Source organism: Electrona antarctica (assembly GCF_951216825.1).
Source record: "Electrona antarctica genome assembly, chromosome: 4".
NCBI lineage: Eukaryota > Metazoa > Chordata > Actinopteri > Myctophiformes > Myctophidae > Electrona > Electrona antarctica.
Genome location: NC_136809.1, coordinates 21,953,567 through 21,973,727, shown reverse-complemented (window position 1 = coordinate 21,973,727; position 20,161 = coordinate 21,953,567). Strand labels below are relative to the sequence as shown.

General features: G+C 42.7%; 1 protein-coding gene across 1 annotated transcript; it reads right to left on the bottom strand.

Annotated features, from left to right (window-relative positions):
- Positions 1–5,877: 5,877 nt before the first annotated feature.
- Positions 5,878–19,800, bottom strand: LOC306921720 (rho GDP-dissociation inhibitor 1-like). The gene is made up of 6 exons (XM_079498988.1): positions 19,630–19,800; positions 13,942–14,130; positions 11,741–11,824; positions 9,419–9,495; positions 8,292–8,355; positions 5,878–7,926 (listed from the first exon to the last, which is right to left on the bottom strand). Exons 1-6 carry the CDS (start codon positions 19,781–19,783, stop codon positions 7,727–7,729), a joined length of 768 nt encoding a protein of 255 aa, XP_079355114.1. The 5' UTR covers positions 19,784–19,800; the 3' UTR covers positions 5,878–7,726.
- Between the last annotated feature and the right edge of the window lie 361 nt (positions 19,801–20,161).

Sequence of the window (20,161 nt, the reverse complement as noted above, 5' to 3'; positions counted from 1 at the left end):
TGAAATCCTCAAAAATGATGAAAAATGGCGTGCTATAGTATGCCGTCCGAGACCATGGTTATAGTGTAGTGTATTGAGTGTCCAGGAAGCACTTTTTACCCTGTTGCATAAATGATTGGAGAGGCCAGGCATGTCCTTATTGTCTCCACCAGGCCGAAGGCATGGGGAGAGAGTATGTTTTGCACTCCGTCCGTGTGTGTGTCCGTCCGTCCGTGTGTGTGTCCGTCCTTCCGTCCGTCCGTTACCAGCTAATCTCCGGCACCGTTAACCCGGTCGATGCCAAACTTTGCACACACACTCCCTGGATGCCAACGATGAACCTCTGCCCCGCATTTTCCAGAACGGCCTGTTATAGCGCCACCATGAGGCAGCTTTTCACATTGTTTACCTAAAACTGCACCGATCTGCGTGCAACGTTGCATGCACACTCCCTAGAGGCCAAGGACAAACCTTTGACCTGCATTTTCCACATCTGCCTTTTATAGCGCCACCAGGAGGCCGAATTTTGTAAAACACATTTTTGGATATTACTCCTCCAGATTCTGTCCAAAAATCTCAAAAATCGTTACACAGTATCTCTATGGTCATGTGCTCAAGTCGGATCTGTCCGATATTTCATATTCCATCCTAATTGGCTATAATTGGCTTTCACAGTTTGCAAGATTGCCCCGTTTTGAACAAAAGCCTCAAATCATGAACGCAGCATGCAATTTACGTCAAATCTTTCACACATTTTCTTACTAGGATGAGGAATATATCCCACCCTTTTCACATTGGCCTGTTATAGCGCCACCAACAGGTTGATTTTTGCAAAACACATTTTTAGAACAAAATGCCTCAAATCATCCAATTGCCATCAAAGGCAAACATATTACTTATTTATATTACTCCTAAACATTTTGCCAAACATCTCACACAGTCCTATCCTCCTGGTGGAGACCTGTGCCCAGAAGGGCACTTTTTCTAGTTTCTGTATCATTTTATTAAGGACAAAGCTTAGTTACCAAATTCATGATCAGTCAACTCCAGAGCCATCCTAGAGCAGTCACATCATAGCTGTCCCCGATCTCATCTGGAACCTGGCTATAGATCTCACTCTGACTGACTGGATTCTCGACTGACCTCTCTGACTGGATTCTGTGGATTCTCCTTGGATTCTGCCTCTCCGCACATTTGAGACCCTCTTTATAATTATCCAAATAGTGCATGTAGGGTGTGCACCCCAAAGCCCTTGTATGTGTGTACGCACATGCATGTGCGTCCCCAAATGTCTCTAGACCACCGCATACTAAGTAGATGGTCACTTCTATAGATTATTAACACAATGGTATCCACGGTTCAATACAATAGCCTTTACAATTTCATAGCAGACCTTTTCAACTGATCACATAGGCCGTTCTTGGAATGTGTCTGTGGGCCAGCTAATATCAAGCCTCTCAGAGCTCACATGCAGAAACTCAGTCAGTGCAGGTTTGTTGTGCACAAACAGTATATGACATTATACAACATTATATGGATATTTCATCGTAATGTGGCTTTGTAATATACGACAGGTCCTCCCTTGACACATGAGACAACATGTGTCACAAACGTATAGGAAGGAGCCACATTAGAGTAATCCCTCTGGCCGATACATGACTTACTTACTGGAACATCAGCAATTCAAAGAAATCACACAATTACAATAGAATCCAAAAATACCCTCAAAAGTTTCCAGCATTCAAATTACTTAAAATCATCACCAGTGATCTTCATTACATTTACATCCTCATCATCAGTATGCTTGACTCTCTCTGTGTTTACTTCATTACATTTCATTTCATCTCATTTCATCTCATTTCATTTTAACACAAAAACACAGTAAAAATCGTTTACACCCCAATAACTTCTCTGTAGTATAATCCCTATCACTTTCAACAATCACATAACTCAAACATGAATAATGGCATAAATGATTAGTACACATATCTGACACTTAACACAATACATTGTCGCTTCTCCAACCCCTTTTGCTTTTACTCAAAAGCACTCCAATTATAGATCAATGTGTGTTATAACCTTTCAATCGTGACATCTAAAACACCTAGCTTCAGTTAATGTCATGACTAAATTATAGCTATAATCATCCAATACTATTGACCCATTCTTTGTTTAGTTTTCCTTTAGGACATGCAGAAATTATCCATACATTATTTCAACCCTCCATATTTCCAAGGCCGGGGAAAAACATCAGATAACATCAGATACAACCCCACTATTTTCAACCCAATGAACGATAACGGTACAAATCACATCTGAGTATCAGCATTAATCCCTCACAACATGCAGCTGATTCACAGATCAACTTCCAACACATATACGTCAAAAAACAGAGTAATCTATGTAACAATAGATAACTCCACAGTCTTGGCCAAATACCTTCATTGACTTTTCCCCATTCACAAATTTAGTTGAATAACAATACGCCCTTTATCTAATCTTAGGACGGATTACACTTAAGCGTACGGCAGGGCCACTACCTCTCGTCTAACAAAGAGACATCTACTAATTTTATTCCGGTACACATTATTATTCATTTTCCCAAATCTAGGCATATTCATCCCCATCAAGTCAATTTCTCTAATTCAAATGCCCTACGACAAAACCATCAACATACATGCCTATTATGTTGAATTAGACAAACACAGACACACATTTGAAATCAGATGTAACGATATTCATCTGATATAAAGATTCTTCTGCAACGTTGCCCCTCTCGTTATCTCACGTCGACTGTTCCTTCAGCCAGCATGGCCAAATGAGGCTGTCCATGTCAACAGGTTATATGCATGATGCAGTGTCCTGATGCACCGCACAGTTGTTGTCGAGCTGTCCTCTCTCCCAAACTGAACTGACTTCTCCATCTCCCCCCTTTCAGTCATGACAAAATGACTGAAAATGAGAAGTTGACGCACGTAATCCACTGCAACTCTTTACAGAGTAGGCCACTGCAAGGCAGAAACTCATGCTGCAAAGTGATGCGTTGCTGGGAGCCTGTAGATCTGTTGAATTGAGCCGAGCCTCCTCCTCTCGGTATCCGTGGCCGATGAACGCCTCCCTTTGAACACTGAATCGCCGAGCCAAGCAGAGTAGAATGGACCCCCCTCACGATCGCTGCTGAAGAGGTGACGCTGGTGGTGATGCTCGCTGACCCCTGACTGCAGCCCCTCTCTCCGGCCGTCTGCTGCCGTGGTGATGAAAACCATGGTGCACACCACTGCCGAAAGCCGCTGGTTGACCGTAGCCGTAGCAGAGACGATGACGGTCCCCGCCGAGCAGACTGAACTAAACTTAAATCCTCAATTCCAACACTCTGAATCCCTACAAGTTGTCATGGCCTTCCAACCACTTAAACAACAAGGTCAAGCACTCCCAGACACACTCCGTGACAAAACAAAGTTCTTTTCCTCAATCCGTCCCAGAGGAGCAGACTGCCCCCCCGAGCGCGAACAATGAGGCCATGATCTAGCTCGCCATAATTTGTAGTGTATTGCCATTATTTGTCATATATTGAGTGTCCAGGAAGCACTTTTTACCCTGTTGCATAAATGATTGGAGAGGCCAGGCATGTCCTTATTTCTGTATCATTTTATTAAGGACAAAGCTTAGTTACCAAATTCATGATCAGTCAACTCCAGAGCCATCCTAGAGCAGTCCCATATAGCAGTCCCCGATCTCATCTGGAACCTGGCTATAGATCTCACTCTGACTGACTGGATTCTCGACTGACCTCTCTGACTGGATTCTGTGGATTCTCCTTGGATTCTGCCTCTCCGCACATTTGAGACCCTCTTTATAATTATCCAAATAGTGCATGTAGGGTGTGCACCCCAAAGCCCTTGTATGTGTGTACGCACATGCATGTGCGTCCCCAAATGTCTCTAGACATTTGATTATTAACACAATGGTATCCACGGTTCAATACAATAGCCTTTACAATTTCATAGCAGACCTTTTCAACTGATCACATAGGCCGTTCTTGGAATGTGTCTGTGGGCCAGCTAATATCAAGCCTCTCAGAGCTCACATGCAGAAACTCAGTCAGTGCAGGTTTGTTGTGCACAAACAGTATATGACATTATACAACATTATATGGATATTTCATCGTAATGTGGCTTTGTAATATACGACAATAGCCCATAGTCAAAAATGTTGAAGCCGTCCGAGACCATGGGCTATATATGATGAAAAACGAGGAATCAAAAAAAGACGAAAATCACTCCGAGACCATGGTCTCGAGTGTTTTAGTCTTTTTTTCAAATCCTCAAAAATGATGAAAAACGGCGTGCTATAGTATGCCTGTTCGAGACCATGGGCTATAGTCCATGGTCTCTGAGTGATTTTGTCTTTTTTTTAAATCCTCAAAAATGATAAAAAACGGCATGCTATAGTATGCCGTCCGAGACCATGGACTATAAATGATGAAAAACGAGGAATTGAAAAAAAGACGAAAATCACTCCGAGACCAAGGACTATAGCCCATGGTCTCGGACGGCATACTATAGCATGCCGTTTTTCATAATTTTTAGGATTTGAGAAAAAAGTCGTGTTTTTCGTCTTTTTTTCATGCTATAGTATGCCGTCCAAGGCCATGGGCTGAATTTGAACCCACGACCTGTGGCTCACATAGACAGCAACTTATCACAGAGAGCCACCATGCTCTCTGAGAAGCTCCTCAGCTTTCCATCACTCTTCTTGGTGTTATTCTCCAAAATGTGGTCCACAGTGAAGAGTAGAAGGAACTCAGCTAGACATGTACCCACAACCTGTGGCTCACATAGACAGCAGTTTATCACAGAATGCCACCATGCTCTCTGAGAATCTCCTCAGCTTTCCATCTCTTTCCAGTGTTCTGCTGGATGTTATTCTCCAAAACATGCTGCAGAGGGAAAGTAGGAGGAACTCAGCTGGATTTGAACTAAGAACCTCTGGCTCACATGGATGTCATCTTAACAAGGGTGCCACTGAGCCCTCTGTGGTTTTAAGTTGTTCTTCTTGGTGTCACTTTTCAAATGGGGCCTTGGAAGTTGGGATCATGTACAGAGCATTTTAATGGTGTTTTCTGTGCATCAAAGGTGTCTTTTAGTACTTTTAAGTAAAATCACGGATTTTAATCACATAATACAGAGGAGAAACCATGACAGAATACAGACAGCCTGGTAGCTCAATGTCTTAAGTAGCTGTCCACATGATCCAGATGTTGTGGGTTCAAATCTTTACTCTGAAACTTTACTTTGAAGAAGATAAAAGCACACGGAAATCTCACTCAGTCAGGCTAAGGTAGTGATGGTGCAGTTGGTAAAGAAAAGGACGTTGAATTTAAAAAAAAATGGTAATTGGCAATAAGTTGTTTAACAAAAAAGAAAAACGTGATTTGAGTCCATTTTCATTTTCCATCCTTGTAGTTGGCTCGAGTGTGTGCGGCAAAAACTGTGGGAGGAGTAGTGTGCCAAAGTATCCAAATTTACAAAAACAATAGTCTGGTTGGCAACCACACTAATTTTAAAAAGTGTGAATGGAGTTTCTAGGTGAAAGTGATTTGTTGACATGCCAAAATCTGCCACTGACCACCATTATACATTTCTCAAATTTTAAAGCACTATATTTCTATGAAACATTTCAAAAATTCATTTTCTCTTAATCTTAATGTCGGGGAGCAATTGAATCATGAAAAGTGTCCACTACGCTCACTAGATAGTCCAGCAAAAATTCCCGTCGCTCGTGTCCGAGCTGTACAGTAATTTAACGCTGAGTGTAACCAAATGGACCCGCTCGTTCACCCAAGAACCAAACTGTTAATAAATCCCAATCAGTCTCTCGCTCTCACACACACCCCAATTTGAGCAAAATCTTTATTGACCAAGAAGAGCAATCACAAATGATCAAATATACAACCCCACCAGCATGCCAGCATTTTCATACAAACTGTACAATGTAAAGGAATGTATGGAAAAGCATTAGATCATTCTCAGTATTTCGGGGGAAAAACATGTTTCAAATCCATACAAGTTGATTTCAATTCTACTTAGTCATTTTGATAGAAACCCCTCAATTCAGTACTGAGCACACATTTCTGGTGACTTTATGCAAATATTGTTCATTCCACTGACATAACACTAGGTCTCTCTTGGTGTGTCATTAAGTAAAGGCAAACACCTGGCCAGAGGTGACCAATACTAGTTTAATTTCTTCTATGCTACCAACTCCTGTTCCCCTCAATGATACCATACATACACCGTCAAGGTCTCCAGCAGCAGACGGTGCCCAAGTCAGCAAACTCCTTTGTCACGCTCTAGTCTTCTTATAAACACCTTAGATGTTTTAACAGTAAGGTAGTAGTTGCAACACAATCTGGGGGAATGTTAGTATGAAAGGGAACCTGAAATGGGGAATGATTACATTAAGGCAAAGAAAAATACAAAAGCAAGAGTCTCTATACTGAGCTTTCCCCCCCCCCCCACATGACCATGGTCAGTAATAAGGCGTCATGGCTAGAAGGAACACAAGTGTCGACATTTGTCAATCAATACTGATTTAAGTGGCTTACTGTGCAAGGAAAACAGTTGACATATCTTCTTAGTGGTGTCCTAATTAATAACATTCTAGCTGTTTAATTTACAAGAGGGGTTTAGTCGAGGGGAATAAGTGTGTGCACAGAGCAATATGTGAGCAACCTGTAATCAGATTTAGTTGGTCGCAAGAGTAAGCCTAAATACTAACATTATACAGTAGCAACCGCTGCTTTGTACACACATGGCATGCTAAATTCCCATGAAGTCCTCAATTTGCTTACAGCCAAGTTAGAAAAAGCTACATAGTTTTCATTCAATACATAAGGCATGGAGGATAGTACCCCTGCTTTTGTCTTATTTCTTTTTTACTTTACATTGATTTGTCAGTCCTTGTTCACTTTGACCCTAATCCCCCAATGGAAGAGTGGGTAATACATTTAAAGAGGAGACGTCATAGAGCAGCTATGATTAACTTGTCTCAGAAGGCAGGTCTTGGTAAAAATATATATTATAAAATAAAACAAAACAGAGCAAGTAGGCAAGCAGGGGAAAGCTATTTAAGTGGGGGCAGGTGGGGCAAAATAGCCATGGTCGGGGTCAGAAAAGCCCACAAAAGCTCATTAATATTAACATGTGAATACAGTCACATTACACAACCATTAATACAATTATATATAAAAAAAGGCAAACAAAAGTCGATTGGACAGTTGCTTTTCCACATGTACTTCTTAGCGAGAGGAAGACACATTTTATGGAGGTGGAAGGCAAGCTTAATCTCTTCAAAGCAGCAAAAACCATGAGAAGAAAGGGGGGACTGTATTGATGAAAAAGGGGTCCTACACAGCACAGCTCATTGGGTGGTGGGTGGAAGTGGGTGGGCAGAGGTTGACAGGTTGGTGACCGTGAACAGAACTGGTTCTTGTGCAACCAATGAATGTGGAAGGAGGATGTATTGGACGGACAGGGGAACGATTGCTGCTACTGCTGCTGCTACTGACAGAGAGGTGGGGAGAGGGTGGGGATGTCAAGACACTAAGACAGCGAGGTGGAAACTAAGGCATGAGGATGGAATGCACAAAACAATAAAAACAAAGAAGGCAGAAATGGTAGACAGGGATTTTTGAGGGGCGGGCAGATTGTGGGGTTGGGGCTGGGTATATTCCTAAAGGCCTCTTTTAGTCTTTCCAGTCTTTCTTGATGTTGAGGTTCCACTCCCAGGAAAGGTGGTCATGCTTGTCATCATCCGTGAACTTGGACTTGATATTGTAGGTGCCACGTGCTAGCATTCCTTTGGGGGCTTCCTCTAGTGGGGTCAGGAAGTCATACTCAGCAGGCCGGGGGCCGTAGCTTCCAACCATGTAGTCAGATTTGTCAACTGTAAACCAATGGAGAAAAGATACACATTGCATGGATTAAAATAAAATCCCACGACTGAACAGATTTGAAATGTCAAGTTCCAATCTGTGATTTGTGATACAGCGTGAAAGATGTCTCCCTTACTATAAGTAAATAATCTGTAATTGATTAATTGTATTCACAATTCACAATCAATCACTTAAATGACTCAGGGATGCCGAGAATGTATTATTGTTTTAACGCCCGGAAATATAATTCTTCTGAAAGAAACTTCGCTGACGGGTAAGAAATTCTGAGGCAACTAGCCGACAACACATTTTTGATGTTTGTGCAATGTCATCACAGCTGCACAAAAGTCCAGAACAGTAGAAATTGTCAACTCACTTTTTACTCCTTTCCTGAAGGTGTGCTGGACATACTTCAGACCGGAAACAATCTCTTTGTTAACCTGAAAGAACACAATTGTTATAAGAAATCTGCAATAGAAATATTTTAGTCTTTGCAAACCATTTGTACTTTGATGTGTAGGAGATGGATGGGGTTTACTGCATCATGACATTTCGTCAATTATTTATCAGAAAATGTATCAGAAAATTTATCAGAAAATCCAAGCGTTGGATTGTTCACCCACTAATAGGGAACGTGAGCTGGGTTTAGACCGTCGTGAGACAGGTTAGTTTTACCCTACTGATGATGTGTTGTTGCAATAGTAATCCCGCTCAGTACGAGAGGAACCGCAGGTTCAGACATTTGGTGCATGTGCTTGGCTGAGGAGCCAATGGGGCGACGCTACCATCAGAGGCAGTTCTCTGGGAAATATCGGTAGAGGGCGCATTGGAGTAACTAAAAGTATTTTTTTTCGGTGGCCAAAAAGTACCGTTTATACGTGTGGTGGGGGGCTCAGAGTGCATCCACTAAGGAAAGTAGGCTTTCTATTGACACAACCTTTGTCTTTGTATTGGTGAGTAGGTCAAACATTTGTGAGATTTCCACTAAAGATGAGAGGCTGGTCTGATTTCGATTTGAGATTTAAAACCGAAAGTCCCATAGCCTTATACTGCAGGGCAGAATGGTAGAAGCAGTAGAAGGCTATGGACCAGAGCTAGAAGGCTATGGACCAGAGCTAGCCGTCTGCCTAGTAGAAGCAGTAGAAGGCTATGGACCAGAGCTAGCCGTCTGCCTAGTAGAAGCAGTAGAAGGCTATGGACCAGAGCTAGCCGTCTGCCTAGTAGAAGCAGTAGAAGGCTATGGAGCAGAGCTAGCCGTCTGCCTAGCTCTGGTCCATAGCCTTATACTGCAGGGCAGAATGGTAGAAGCAGTAGAAGGCTATGGACCAGAGCTAGAAGGCTATGGACCAGAGCTAGCCGTCTGCCTAGCTCTGCAACCTTGGTGGCGACACGCAGAGCGAGGGCAGAACACCCTGACTATAGCAATTTGTTTCCTTATTTTTTAAGATGGAAATATTTCAGGGACCATATCACACCCTGCTTAAAGCTTTGAACAACTCTCACCTTAAAGCTGATCTTTATTCTGTACTCCACTCCCTCCTTCAGGATAAAGGCCTGCTTCTTAAAAGCCTCCAAGTCTCCTGTTAAACCACAACATCATTCACAAGTCATAATCTCTCTTATACAGATACAAAGGCATACAGAGTTGTACTGTATGTGTCGGATAAGTACTGTTGTTTTTTGCGCGTGCGCACACGTAAAATCCCACTTTCAATGGAAGCACATACTGCAAGAAATATGGCATGTACAGGTTCGCACACAGCGGGGGGAGCAATTATTTTGTGCAATTCATTCGCATCAATTTAAACTGATGTTTGGGTTAAAAGTATATAACAAGTGCAATAACAAGGAAATTAATCACCTTAATTATTTTTTGAAACAAGGTGCGCAACTAAAATCATCAACCTGTATAAATGAGGGATCACCAAAATAAAAGTTATTCATGTCACTCCTGGTGTGTGGCGTTCCAGACATTTAATTGGTATGGTGGCAAGGACAACCAATTAAACCCCCACACCTCGCATGAGTCTTAGAGATGACTGAATTTATGCTCCGATTATTATTCAACTTGCATAACATAAGGTGCAGCCTGCTGCTGCTGAAGTTGAAAATCATGAATGGATGTTTTTTAAAAAGTCAAAGAAAAGATGCAGGTTCGAACATTATCTGTGTGGAGCATGTTTATGGACATTATCTGCGGGGACAGACGATATATAGTCGGCGAAGATCTTCTGTCTGTCTGCAACATAGAGCAGAGCGCACGCTACGTAGCTCATCTGTTAGGGTGGGGGAGCAGCCACGCTACGTAGCTCATCTGTTAGGGTGGGGGAGCAGCCATGCTACGTAGCTCATCTGTTAGGGTGGGGGAGCAGCCATGCTACGTAGCTCATCTGTTAGGGTGGGGGAGCAGCCACGCTACGTAGCTCATCTGTTAGGGTGGGGGAGCAGCCACGCTACGTAGCTCATCTGTTAGGGTGGGGGAGCAGCCATGCTACGTAGCTCATCTGTTAGGGTGGGGGAGCAGCCACGCTACGTAGCTCATCTGTTAGGGTGGGGGAGCAGCCACGCTACGTAGCTCATCTGTTAGGGTGGGGGAGCAGCCACGCTACGTAGCTCATCTGTTAGGGTGGGGGAGCAGCCACGCTACGTAGCTCATCTGTTAGGGTGGGGGAGCAGCCACGCTACGTAGCTCATCTGTTAGGGTGGGGGAGCAGCCACGTGATCGGAGAACCACTATCTAAAAATCTGCTGCTGAGCCAATGAAAATGAGAAACCGACCTGGAACAGGAAATGTTCATGCCACCTTCCGTTAAAGGGAACCACAGTAATGCGGAGAACCCATCGGCAATGTTTGTGGCTGTAAAGCCAGTAGGCCGGAGATTATATCTTTATCGATGCACTACCTACTAATACTTGATGCTAGGGCTGTCACGATTATGACATTTTACTTGACAATGAATAGAGCACCGAAGTCTGACGTCACTTTCAGTAGAGGGCGCCTATACACAGGTTCATGTATTTTTTTATTTGCAGTGAAATCGCCATAGGGCGATTTTAGGTCGCTTCATAAAGGAACTGTGTTTGAAAAATAAACCGACCACCCCGGCCTTTCTGTCAGGGGAGTGGCTGTGCGTCGTTAATGATGTCCATTCATATTTGATACAGCCAGTTTCTGGAGAAAATGGAATTAATGTGGCCGCAAAAGCCTTGAAACTACATATGAAGGCAATGTCGCTGCTAATATACGTCATGCCCAGCTGTCAACACATTGCGTTCCTGAGATTCCTCGTTGACTCAAGCTCAACTGGTGGTGACTCGACTCATGAAACATTAAATATCAATAAAATTAAAATAAACGTAATTAACATTCGGTTTCTGTTGTGCGACGGGCAGATGCAGCCACCCTGCCTACCCGGAAATGTAGTCTCTGGGTTGTTTGAATCGTTTCTAACGCGTATTTTGTTACTCTTTGGGTATATTTGTATAGTTCCACCTTCAGTCGATGCTTCATATATGAGGCGATCTAAAATCCCCCTATGGAGATTACAATGCAAATAAAAAGTACACAAACCTGGGGACTGACGCCCTGTACTGACAGTGAAGTCAGGAATTCGGTGCTCTATTATCATTCAAATAATGGCGATTAACAACATAATTGTGTCTCTGGCATTGAACATTATGAATACAAATGTAATTTCTGTTTGGCTTTTAGGCTTCGTAAACAAAAGGCCCAGTTATGACAAATGACTATCAACCATAGTCAGTGTATATTACAGTCAGTACATTAACCGTCTCCGCAGTAAACCAGCCCAAACTGAGACTCACCTTGCAGGTCCAGGATGAGGGGATTGGGAGCAGTCTCACACATCAGAGTCAGCCGGGTCACCTGGACATTGGGGGCATTAGGATCTGGAGCAGCATCAGAAGAAAAAGTATAGGTTTATTGGGTAACTTTTTTAAATAAATAAGTGTACAACTTCAGGCTCATAACGTTACTTGGCAGACCTGCACAAGATTGCAGATTTTGGATACAGTTGCAGCAGATGATTCATACCACTCATGACCATTCCCTTGTGAACGAATGACCAGAGTAGAGTTTACAAAATCTCACAGAGAATAAAAAACCTATTTTAAATTATTAAAATGTTACCATTTTTGGATTGTTGGGTGGGGGGGTATTTTAGATATTAGCGAAAACAATGGGGACCTCATACATGTTTTGGAAGTGCACACACTGTAGGAGTTCTTGGCGAGTCATCAGATCGTTATGTATTTCACACTGCAGGAGTCTTTTTTTTTTTTAAATCGGCTGTCATATCTTTGTGGCTTTCACATTAAACGATTGATCGCCGACCAGGGATCACACACTGCGATCCAGACCCGATACATATAGGCAGCAGCTACATCATTTGTTTTTTATTCCAATTCATTTTGACGTCTCTCTCTAGGCTACACACAGGGCGGCATGTTTGAGACGTTATAATCTTGAGTTTCATTAAATAACTCTGTCTCTCCACACACACACACACACACACACACACACACACACACACACACACACACACACACACACACACACACACACACACACACACACACACACACACACACACACACACACACACACACACACACACACACACACACACACACACACACACACACACACACACACACACACACACACACACACACACACACACACACACACACACACACACACACACACACACACACACACACACACACACACACACACACACACACACACACACACACACACACACACACACACAGTCCAAACCAAAAGTTTGCTTTGCACTGTTGATTCCAATGCGGTTTTATCAACATTATTCCTGTAGCCTACAGGGATTTACAGATGGAATGAAGGTTATATATTATATATATATATATATATATATACATACATACATATACATACATACACACACATCTGATCATCTATACAGTCGACAGACAGCAGTGCTGTGAGCAGTGTGCTCTCATTGGTTGTAATACAGGCCTTATCGGGGCGCAGTCGCAACCCAGTTCATACTGTATGATATCCAGTCGGCGACAGAGTCAAATATCAAACGTGCTAGATGTTCAGAAATGGTCGGGGAGGCGTCGGCTTTTATCGGCGCTGGATTTTCTCGCAGCTCCTTTCACACACAGCGAGCAAAACCTCGCCGATCAAAGCCCGGTTTTACGTCAGATCGGGGGTTTTGTCGGCGAGTGCCAAAAATGCTCCCTGACAGCATAATCGGAGCAAATATTGGGCAGTGTGTACGAGCCATTAAATAGATTTTGGAATGATATCTACAAATATAGCCACAAATATACATCCGAGATATTACAAAAAGAGGTGCCACCAGACCACAGAATTTCAATACTGGGAGATGTTGAGATGCTCAAGGAATTTAATAAGGACGAAAGGAAATAGATACTCTCAGTGGCGGAAGGTTCCTATAACGGCAGTGGGTGCCCCCCCCCCCCCCCCCCCCCCCCCCAGCCAATTAAATGTTAACCAAATAAAAAATATAATTTAAATTATAGAGGTCATTCAGTGACTGAAATGGAATGAGATACTGATCTCCAGGTCAGTCCGTGCGTCACTACTTCAACCTCCATATACCGGTATATACCGTATACTCATCTCATACAGTATATACCATTTAATTTGTGGAAAAAGAACATTGAATGTCAAATAGTCTAGTCCCGATTATAATACGACCCCGTATTTTAGGATATTTCCATTGGAAAAAATCTTATATTTAGGCCAATAGGGGGTGTGTATGTATGTGTTCTTTCTCTGACAAAAGGTAATGCCACTCATATCTTGGTAAAGTTGGTAGCCCAAAATAGTGATGGTTTTATTCCTTTTCAGCATGTGACCCATCCTCATTCAATAGTGTAATCCTAAACCACAAATCATTCCCAGTGAACTAAATAAAGCGAAAGCTGTTGGTGACACTTTGAAACCCATCAGACACAATAAATGTAAATGTCAAGCTTGGGATATTTACCGATCTCAGCGGGAGCTCCGCCAAGCAGGACCTCCTTGTACTTGCGCAGGCTCTCATCTTCCTTGTCTAGCTCCTGGATCTCCTGTAGTGTCTTCTGGGCTGGAGGTTTGTAATTCACTTGCTCGCCCTCTTCGTTCTCTGCTGCGATGGCCGCTAGCTGCTCTGGAGTTACATCGTCCTCAGCCATGTCTAGAGGAGAACGAGATGGTGTGCGGAAGGGAGGGAGAGAGAGAATGAGGTGGCTCTATATCGCTCATGACATTTTCACATTATAGTCTGAGGAAATGGAGAAGTATTGATGCTTTCATTTTTCGATGCCAAGAAATTCGAGACCCAGCCTTATTTCTAAGCCTGATAATTGTCTCCACTCTCCACCAGGCCGCGGGCGGGCGGGCACACGCACACACACACAGTTGCTTTAACACTGTACGACATACAGGTATTATACACACATAATTGTGTACATTACTCATAAGTCACCAACACATCTCCTCCTCTGGTATGTATCCGGGACCGACTAGATTTGCCTAGTCTTGTTTATTGAAAGAGTCAGTACACATGCAACATTTTCTGCATTCTTTGCATGCACTTGGGTGGTAAAACAACAACATGACAACCTCACTGAAGACAGCAGGCACCATAGGCCACAGCTATATTAATCCAGAGTGCTAGAGCCAGTCAGATTGTTGCCTTCATTTGAGGTGATCTATTCTGTGCAGCTGTGAGGTGGTGTTGATTAAGGAAGTAGCTGCAGGTCTTCCTGTAAGGCTGATGACCTAACAGGGATGGCTGCATGATATCATCTCAGCAGACTTCTCTGAAATAGCATCACTACTGCTATAGCATCATGAGACCATTGGATGAGGTCATCGCAGCACTTGACATTATGGTTGGCTGAGGATGTGCATGCTCAAAATACGTCTTGAGTAAAGCCTGAGATTGAAAAGCGAGATACGCAATCTCCGGTTTACTTCCCGTATCTGCGTGAAGTGGGCGGACACATGATTAGGAAACTGGAAGAATGTTGGAGTCTATTCATTTGCAATCGGAGAATGAACGTGAACATAGTTTCTGAACAATTTCCAATGGGAGAATGAACATAGTTTCTGAACCAATATTTAGACACATGATCACTGAACTAAATACTGGACCCAACACCCAATCATCACAAGGCACACAATATTTCCAAGATGTTCATACTAAAATGAGCAGGCTGTAAAAATACAAAATCCGTCGGAGGAGAAGCAAAAGAAAACCACACCTACTTTGTGTGCCATTTCGCCTCTAGTGGCTCCAACTGGGATCAACTATCTTCATATATAAAACATCTTTGATAAAGCCCAGAAGTTACTGCCAAGGGAAGAGGAGAATAATCTAGATATATTTAGCACTAGTCCTTACCCCTATTATAGTCCTTACCAGTTCTTAATATATGCTGCATAGTATTACGCTATACCATGTCTCCCCCTATTGACCGTTTATGGTACATACCCCCTCACTGTCGGGACTGTTGAAGGGTCTTTGCTCTTTTCTTGATTTTGTGAAAAGTCAAATCAATGATAAGCAAATTAATTTGAAAGTATCGTCTCTCCCCAGCAATAGCAATTAATTGAATTTAGGAATTAAGAGATGTCACTCATACCATTTTTGGTAATAAGATGATGCAGTGGTTGTGAAGAGGGCAACTATATAAACATTGGCTTCTTCTGTGTGTAAATTAGGCTACATTCAATTGCGCATTCTCTCCATTCCCAGTGATGTAAATAGGTTTTCAATGTAATGGGTCCCAGGGACATTTTATGAGTCGTACTTCAACGACGTTAGAGTACAGTACTGAGTACAATATTGCATCCCAGGACCCCCAGAGGGTCACATGATTGCATCCTTTCTCACTTTAGTGAGTCTTAGGATGCAGGCTATTTGCCTCACTGTATCCCAATAACATTCACCTCCTAGGTTATTATTGGAAAAAACTCTCCTGACATACTAACAAAAGCAGGAAATGTGATGTTTATGCCAAAAAGGCTTGACATTCCCAATAAGGGTATCCCACCCACATCACTACAGATTCCCATCAAATGAGCCTGAATCCCATAGTCAAGACATCTGACTGCATGCTTGAAGCAAGATTAAATTCTTCACTTAATTTGGGGGACCTGTTGAAGCTTCTTTTTTCTATACGTATGCAAACTGCAATTAATAAAAATGTGCCATATGGCACTCACCTTAACGACCCAAGCAGCATAAAGGGCACGTTTGTGTGAGACAATTTGTCACCAGCCATGGCGAAAAACAGTAAATATGCCAGCCAGCCTAGCAAATTACTGTTTTATACTCTGTGTTGTGTAATTGTTACAAAGATAATCCTCCAGCACATGCACAAAATTGTGCTTCTTTTTAGGCAATCCGAACTAACTACTATGATTTGAAAATAAACGAAAACCCATATTAATAACAAAAAATACAATTTTCCTTTTACTCCACACAGGGGCTGCCTATATCAGCTAATGAATGATGATCTGGCCTACTTCCTAACTGCGTATTTTGCCAGTCAGAATAGATAACTACCAATCATGTACTGAAGCACCTTCCTTTGGGCAAAGGAAAATAGAGGGAACCACTTATGACTTGAGGTAAAGTTTTCTTCCTCCAGTCTCTCCCCCTGACTTGCCCAAACTAGCAGCTGCCAGTGGAATGCAGGCAAGCCGAGTAGCAGTGCACTCTGCAGAACCACTGACTGGGGAAAGTGGGTCTGACTCAAACACACTCACACACACACACACACACAGGTCTAAACAGGGCCACAGACCTGCTCAGGCTCATTTTATGACTCCACTGCTAAACACACACTGTCAGAGGAAAACACTTTTGGCGCCAGGGTGAATTAATGACAACTGACTTCAGAGAGCTCTACAAGCAAAGAATAGAAATAGAATGTATATGGTAGTACAATGCATTACATTCTTTTGGCATTATTGTATGGCTCTGCAAGAAAGTAAAACAGTTGGTACTTCTAACATACCGGTAGGCCCATTTTGCCATTAGAGAACGAGAATGCATGTAGTCCTTATTCAACCTCACAGGAATATACCAATTATACCAGATGGGTCAGGTGACACTTAAAACACTACAGGAATGGAATCTATCACACCTGGATTATTTTCATATTCCATTGTCCTAAAATATGCAGCACTGTTTGGCATGATTAGATTTGATGTTCCACAAGAGATTTTAGATCACGGATGTTCACCACTGCAGAGGAAGTGGGGATTCAGTATTATGTAACTACTGGCATTAAACCCACTGTGTTGCTGTGGCTACACCGAATGGTTCTCCTTCCCTACTACTGAAAAAAGCTCTTGCTGAACATTTAGCAACACACACAACTTACATTAAGTGCAGTGAAGATCCCAGACAACTACATATGTTATGTTTGATTTGTTTCCCGTTTGCCATGTTTTCCCATTCAAACCAGAAGAACCACCCATGTCAGGTGCCAGTGCTGGTCCCGATTCAGCTACAAATTTGGAAAAACATGGCACAGGCTGATCAAACATCTTACATCTGTAGTTGTCTGGGACTACCTTTACTTTTTGGATATGATGGACGGGTTCTACCTCTACTGGGGTGAGACTCACTCTATTCCAGACCTTTCTACCCAATGGGTGTGGTTTTGAGATTATTTTCTACCTCTACTGGCCTGGGGTGAGACTCACTCTATTCCAGACCTTTCTACCCAATGGGTGTGGTTTTGATATTATTATTCTGTGAGGTTAGGGTTAGGCATAGTGTTTGTGAGGTTATAGGGTTAGGCATAGTGTTTGTGAGGTTATAGGGTTAGGCATAGTGTTTGTGAGGTTAGGCATAGTGTTTGGCATAGTGTTTGTGAGGTTAGGCATAGTGTTTGTGAGGTTAGGCATAGTGTTTGTGAGGTTATAGGGTTAGGCATAGTGTTTGTGAGGTTATGGTTAGGCATAGTGTTTGTGAGGTTAGGCATAGTGTTTGTGAGGTTATAGGGTTAGGAATAGTGTTTGTGAGGTTAGGGTTAGGCATAGTGTTTGTGAGGTTATAGGGTTAGGTATTAGCCTAGTAGCCAAAAAGTGAACCCGGACATGTTGAGTACACCAAGGTTTTATGTTAGAAATGTTTAGTATGGGTCCCCAGCATGTAGAAACTGCCGGATGCTAACTTGATAATTGGCATAATATGTGACCATACCATTAACAACCTATAGAAGGCAAAATATTCAAAATGTCATCATGCTTTATCTAGCATGTGATGTGTCAAACTAGGGGGGTTTCATGATGCTGAATCCATTCCAAGCATTAGTTTTGCAAAAAAACACTCATTGGGCTTAAAACGGCCATGCCCACTTATGTGCTGACATCAATTTGTGATGACGGCATTGGCCGTTTTTAGCCCAATGAGTGTTTTTTTTTGCAAAACTAATGCTTGGAATGGATTCAGCATCATGAAAACCCCCTAGTTTGACATGTCACGTGCTACATAAAGCATGATGAAATTTTGAATATTTTGCCTTCTATATGTTGTATTTTGCCTTCTATTGGTATAGTCACATGTGCCAATTATGAAAATTGCTCAACATATGCAAGTTAGCATCCGGCAGTTTCTACATGCTGGGGACCCATACTAAACATTTCTAACATAAAACCTTGGTGTACTCAACATGTCCGGGTTCACAATGGGCTGGCTACTAGACTATATAGTGTTTGTGAGGTTATAGGGTTAGGCATAGTGTTTGGGAGGTTAGGCATATAACCACGCCCAATCGCCCATCAGGTAGAAATGTCCAGGAAAGAGCTTGTCCCCTGCCGGGATAGCTCCAGACAGAACCTCTTCTCGTCTGAGCTATAGGGTGAAATTCCAAACGATGCACGCACACAGCTCATTAAGGATGTTTCAAGAACACACTGGCCAAAATAAGAAAAAAAACTTACATGATCTTGCAAACCAGACCAATAATATGACAAGCAACGGATACAAACTGGTTCGAGTAATATTCAGACACTGTAGTTAATGAAGGTGCGTGGGTCCAATCGACGTCACCTTAAACAAAATACGACAATAACTTAGGTGGACCGTGGACGTAGTAAGTAGTATGGTATGCATCTCATGACAAATTCCATGAAACGTTAAATTATTTGCACACCAGGATCCCAGCAGCGTTAAGTGTTGACTAAAAGACAGCTTTTGATATTTAGTCGAGACTAGACTATTTAGACACCAATTTCAGATGACTAAAATAGGACCAAAAACTAAATGGTGTTATTCAAAAGACTAGTATGACTATTAAATTGCTGTGAAAATTAATACTGCCCAGCAGACACAGCTTCACACACGTATAATAGTCAAGCGTTTTAGACAACAAGCGGTGTGATATATCACAGACAGTCACATGATGACATTCAAGACAAAGATAAATTACATTAGTAACGTTGGACTAAACAAAGCGGCCGCTCGGTTCCCATTCTGCAGCCTACAACAGGGTGGGACGGACGGGACAGTCACACAGGCTAGTCGGCGTCTAGCTAGCTAACCGCAGCTTGACAAGTTAACATATTATCTGGTCACATAAATGCGAAACTTATATAAAGGGTTTCAATGCACGGCGAGACGAGTACTGGTTCTGTTAGATTAACTGACTCGTCAAAAGGCACCAGGACTTACCTTTACAGTATGGAGTAGTATGTGCTTCCTCTGTTGCTGCTCTGCTCAGCTCTGTCTGTGTGTGCAACTTGCAAGTATGGCGAACAAGGAGCGGCGCCGCGCCGCGCCCCGCCCGGCGCCCGCGCAGCACGCTTCCGGGAACTGCTCTGCGCATGCCGCCGCATATACAAGTGGCGTGCGCGGCGCGCGCCCTCAACCCAAGTGCTGTGCAGTGTGCCGTGTCAGAGTCAAGACCCCCAAAGGGCCCAAATAAATGTTATGTATAATGCATTATTTATGCCTCGGATGGATGACGGACCATGGTGTTGTTAAAAGCCTGGTGACGCGAGGTTACCATAGATGTATTGGGTTAAAGTGGTTTGATTGATTGAATACTTTAACAGTTTACAAACAGTACAGTGCTGATTATAGAATGGTGCTAAAAAGATAACACAAAGAGGGGTTAATGGGTTTATTTCCATTGTGATCCTGTGTATTAAATTCAGAGAAATGATTGTTGCTCATGGTATTTTAACTAGTTTAGCTGGGGAGT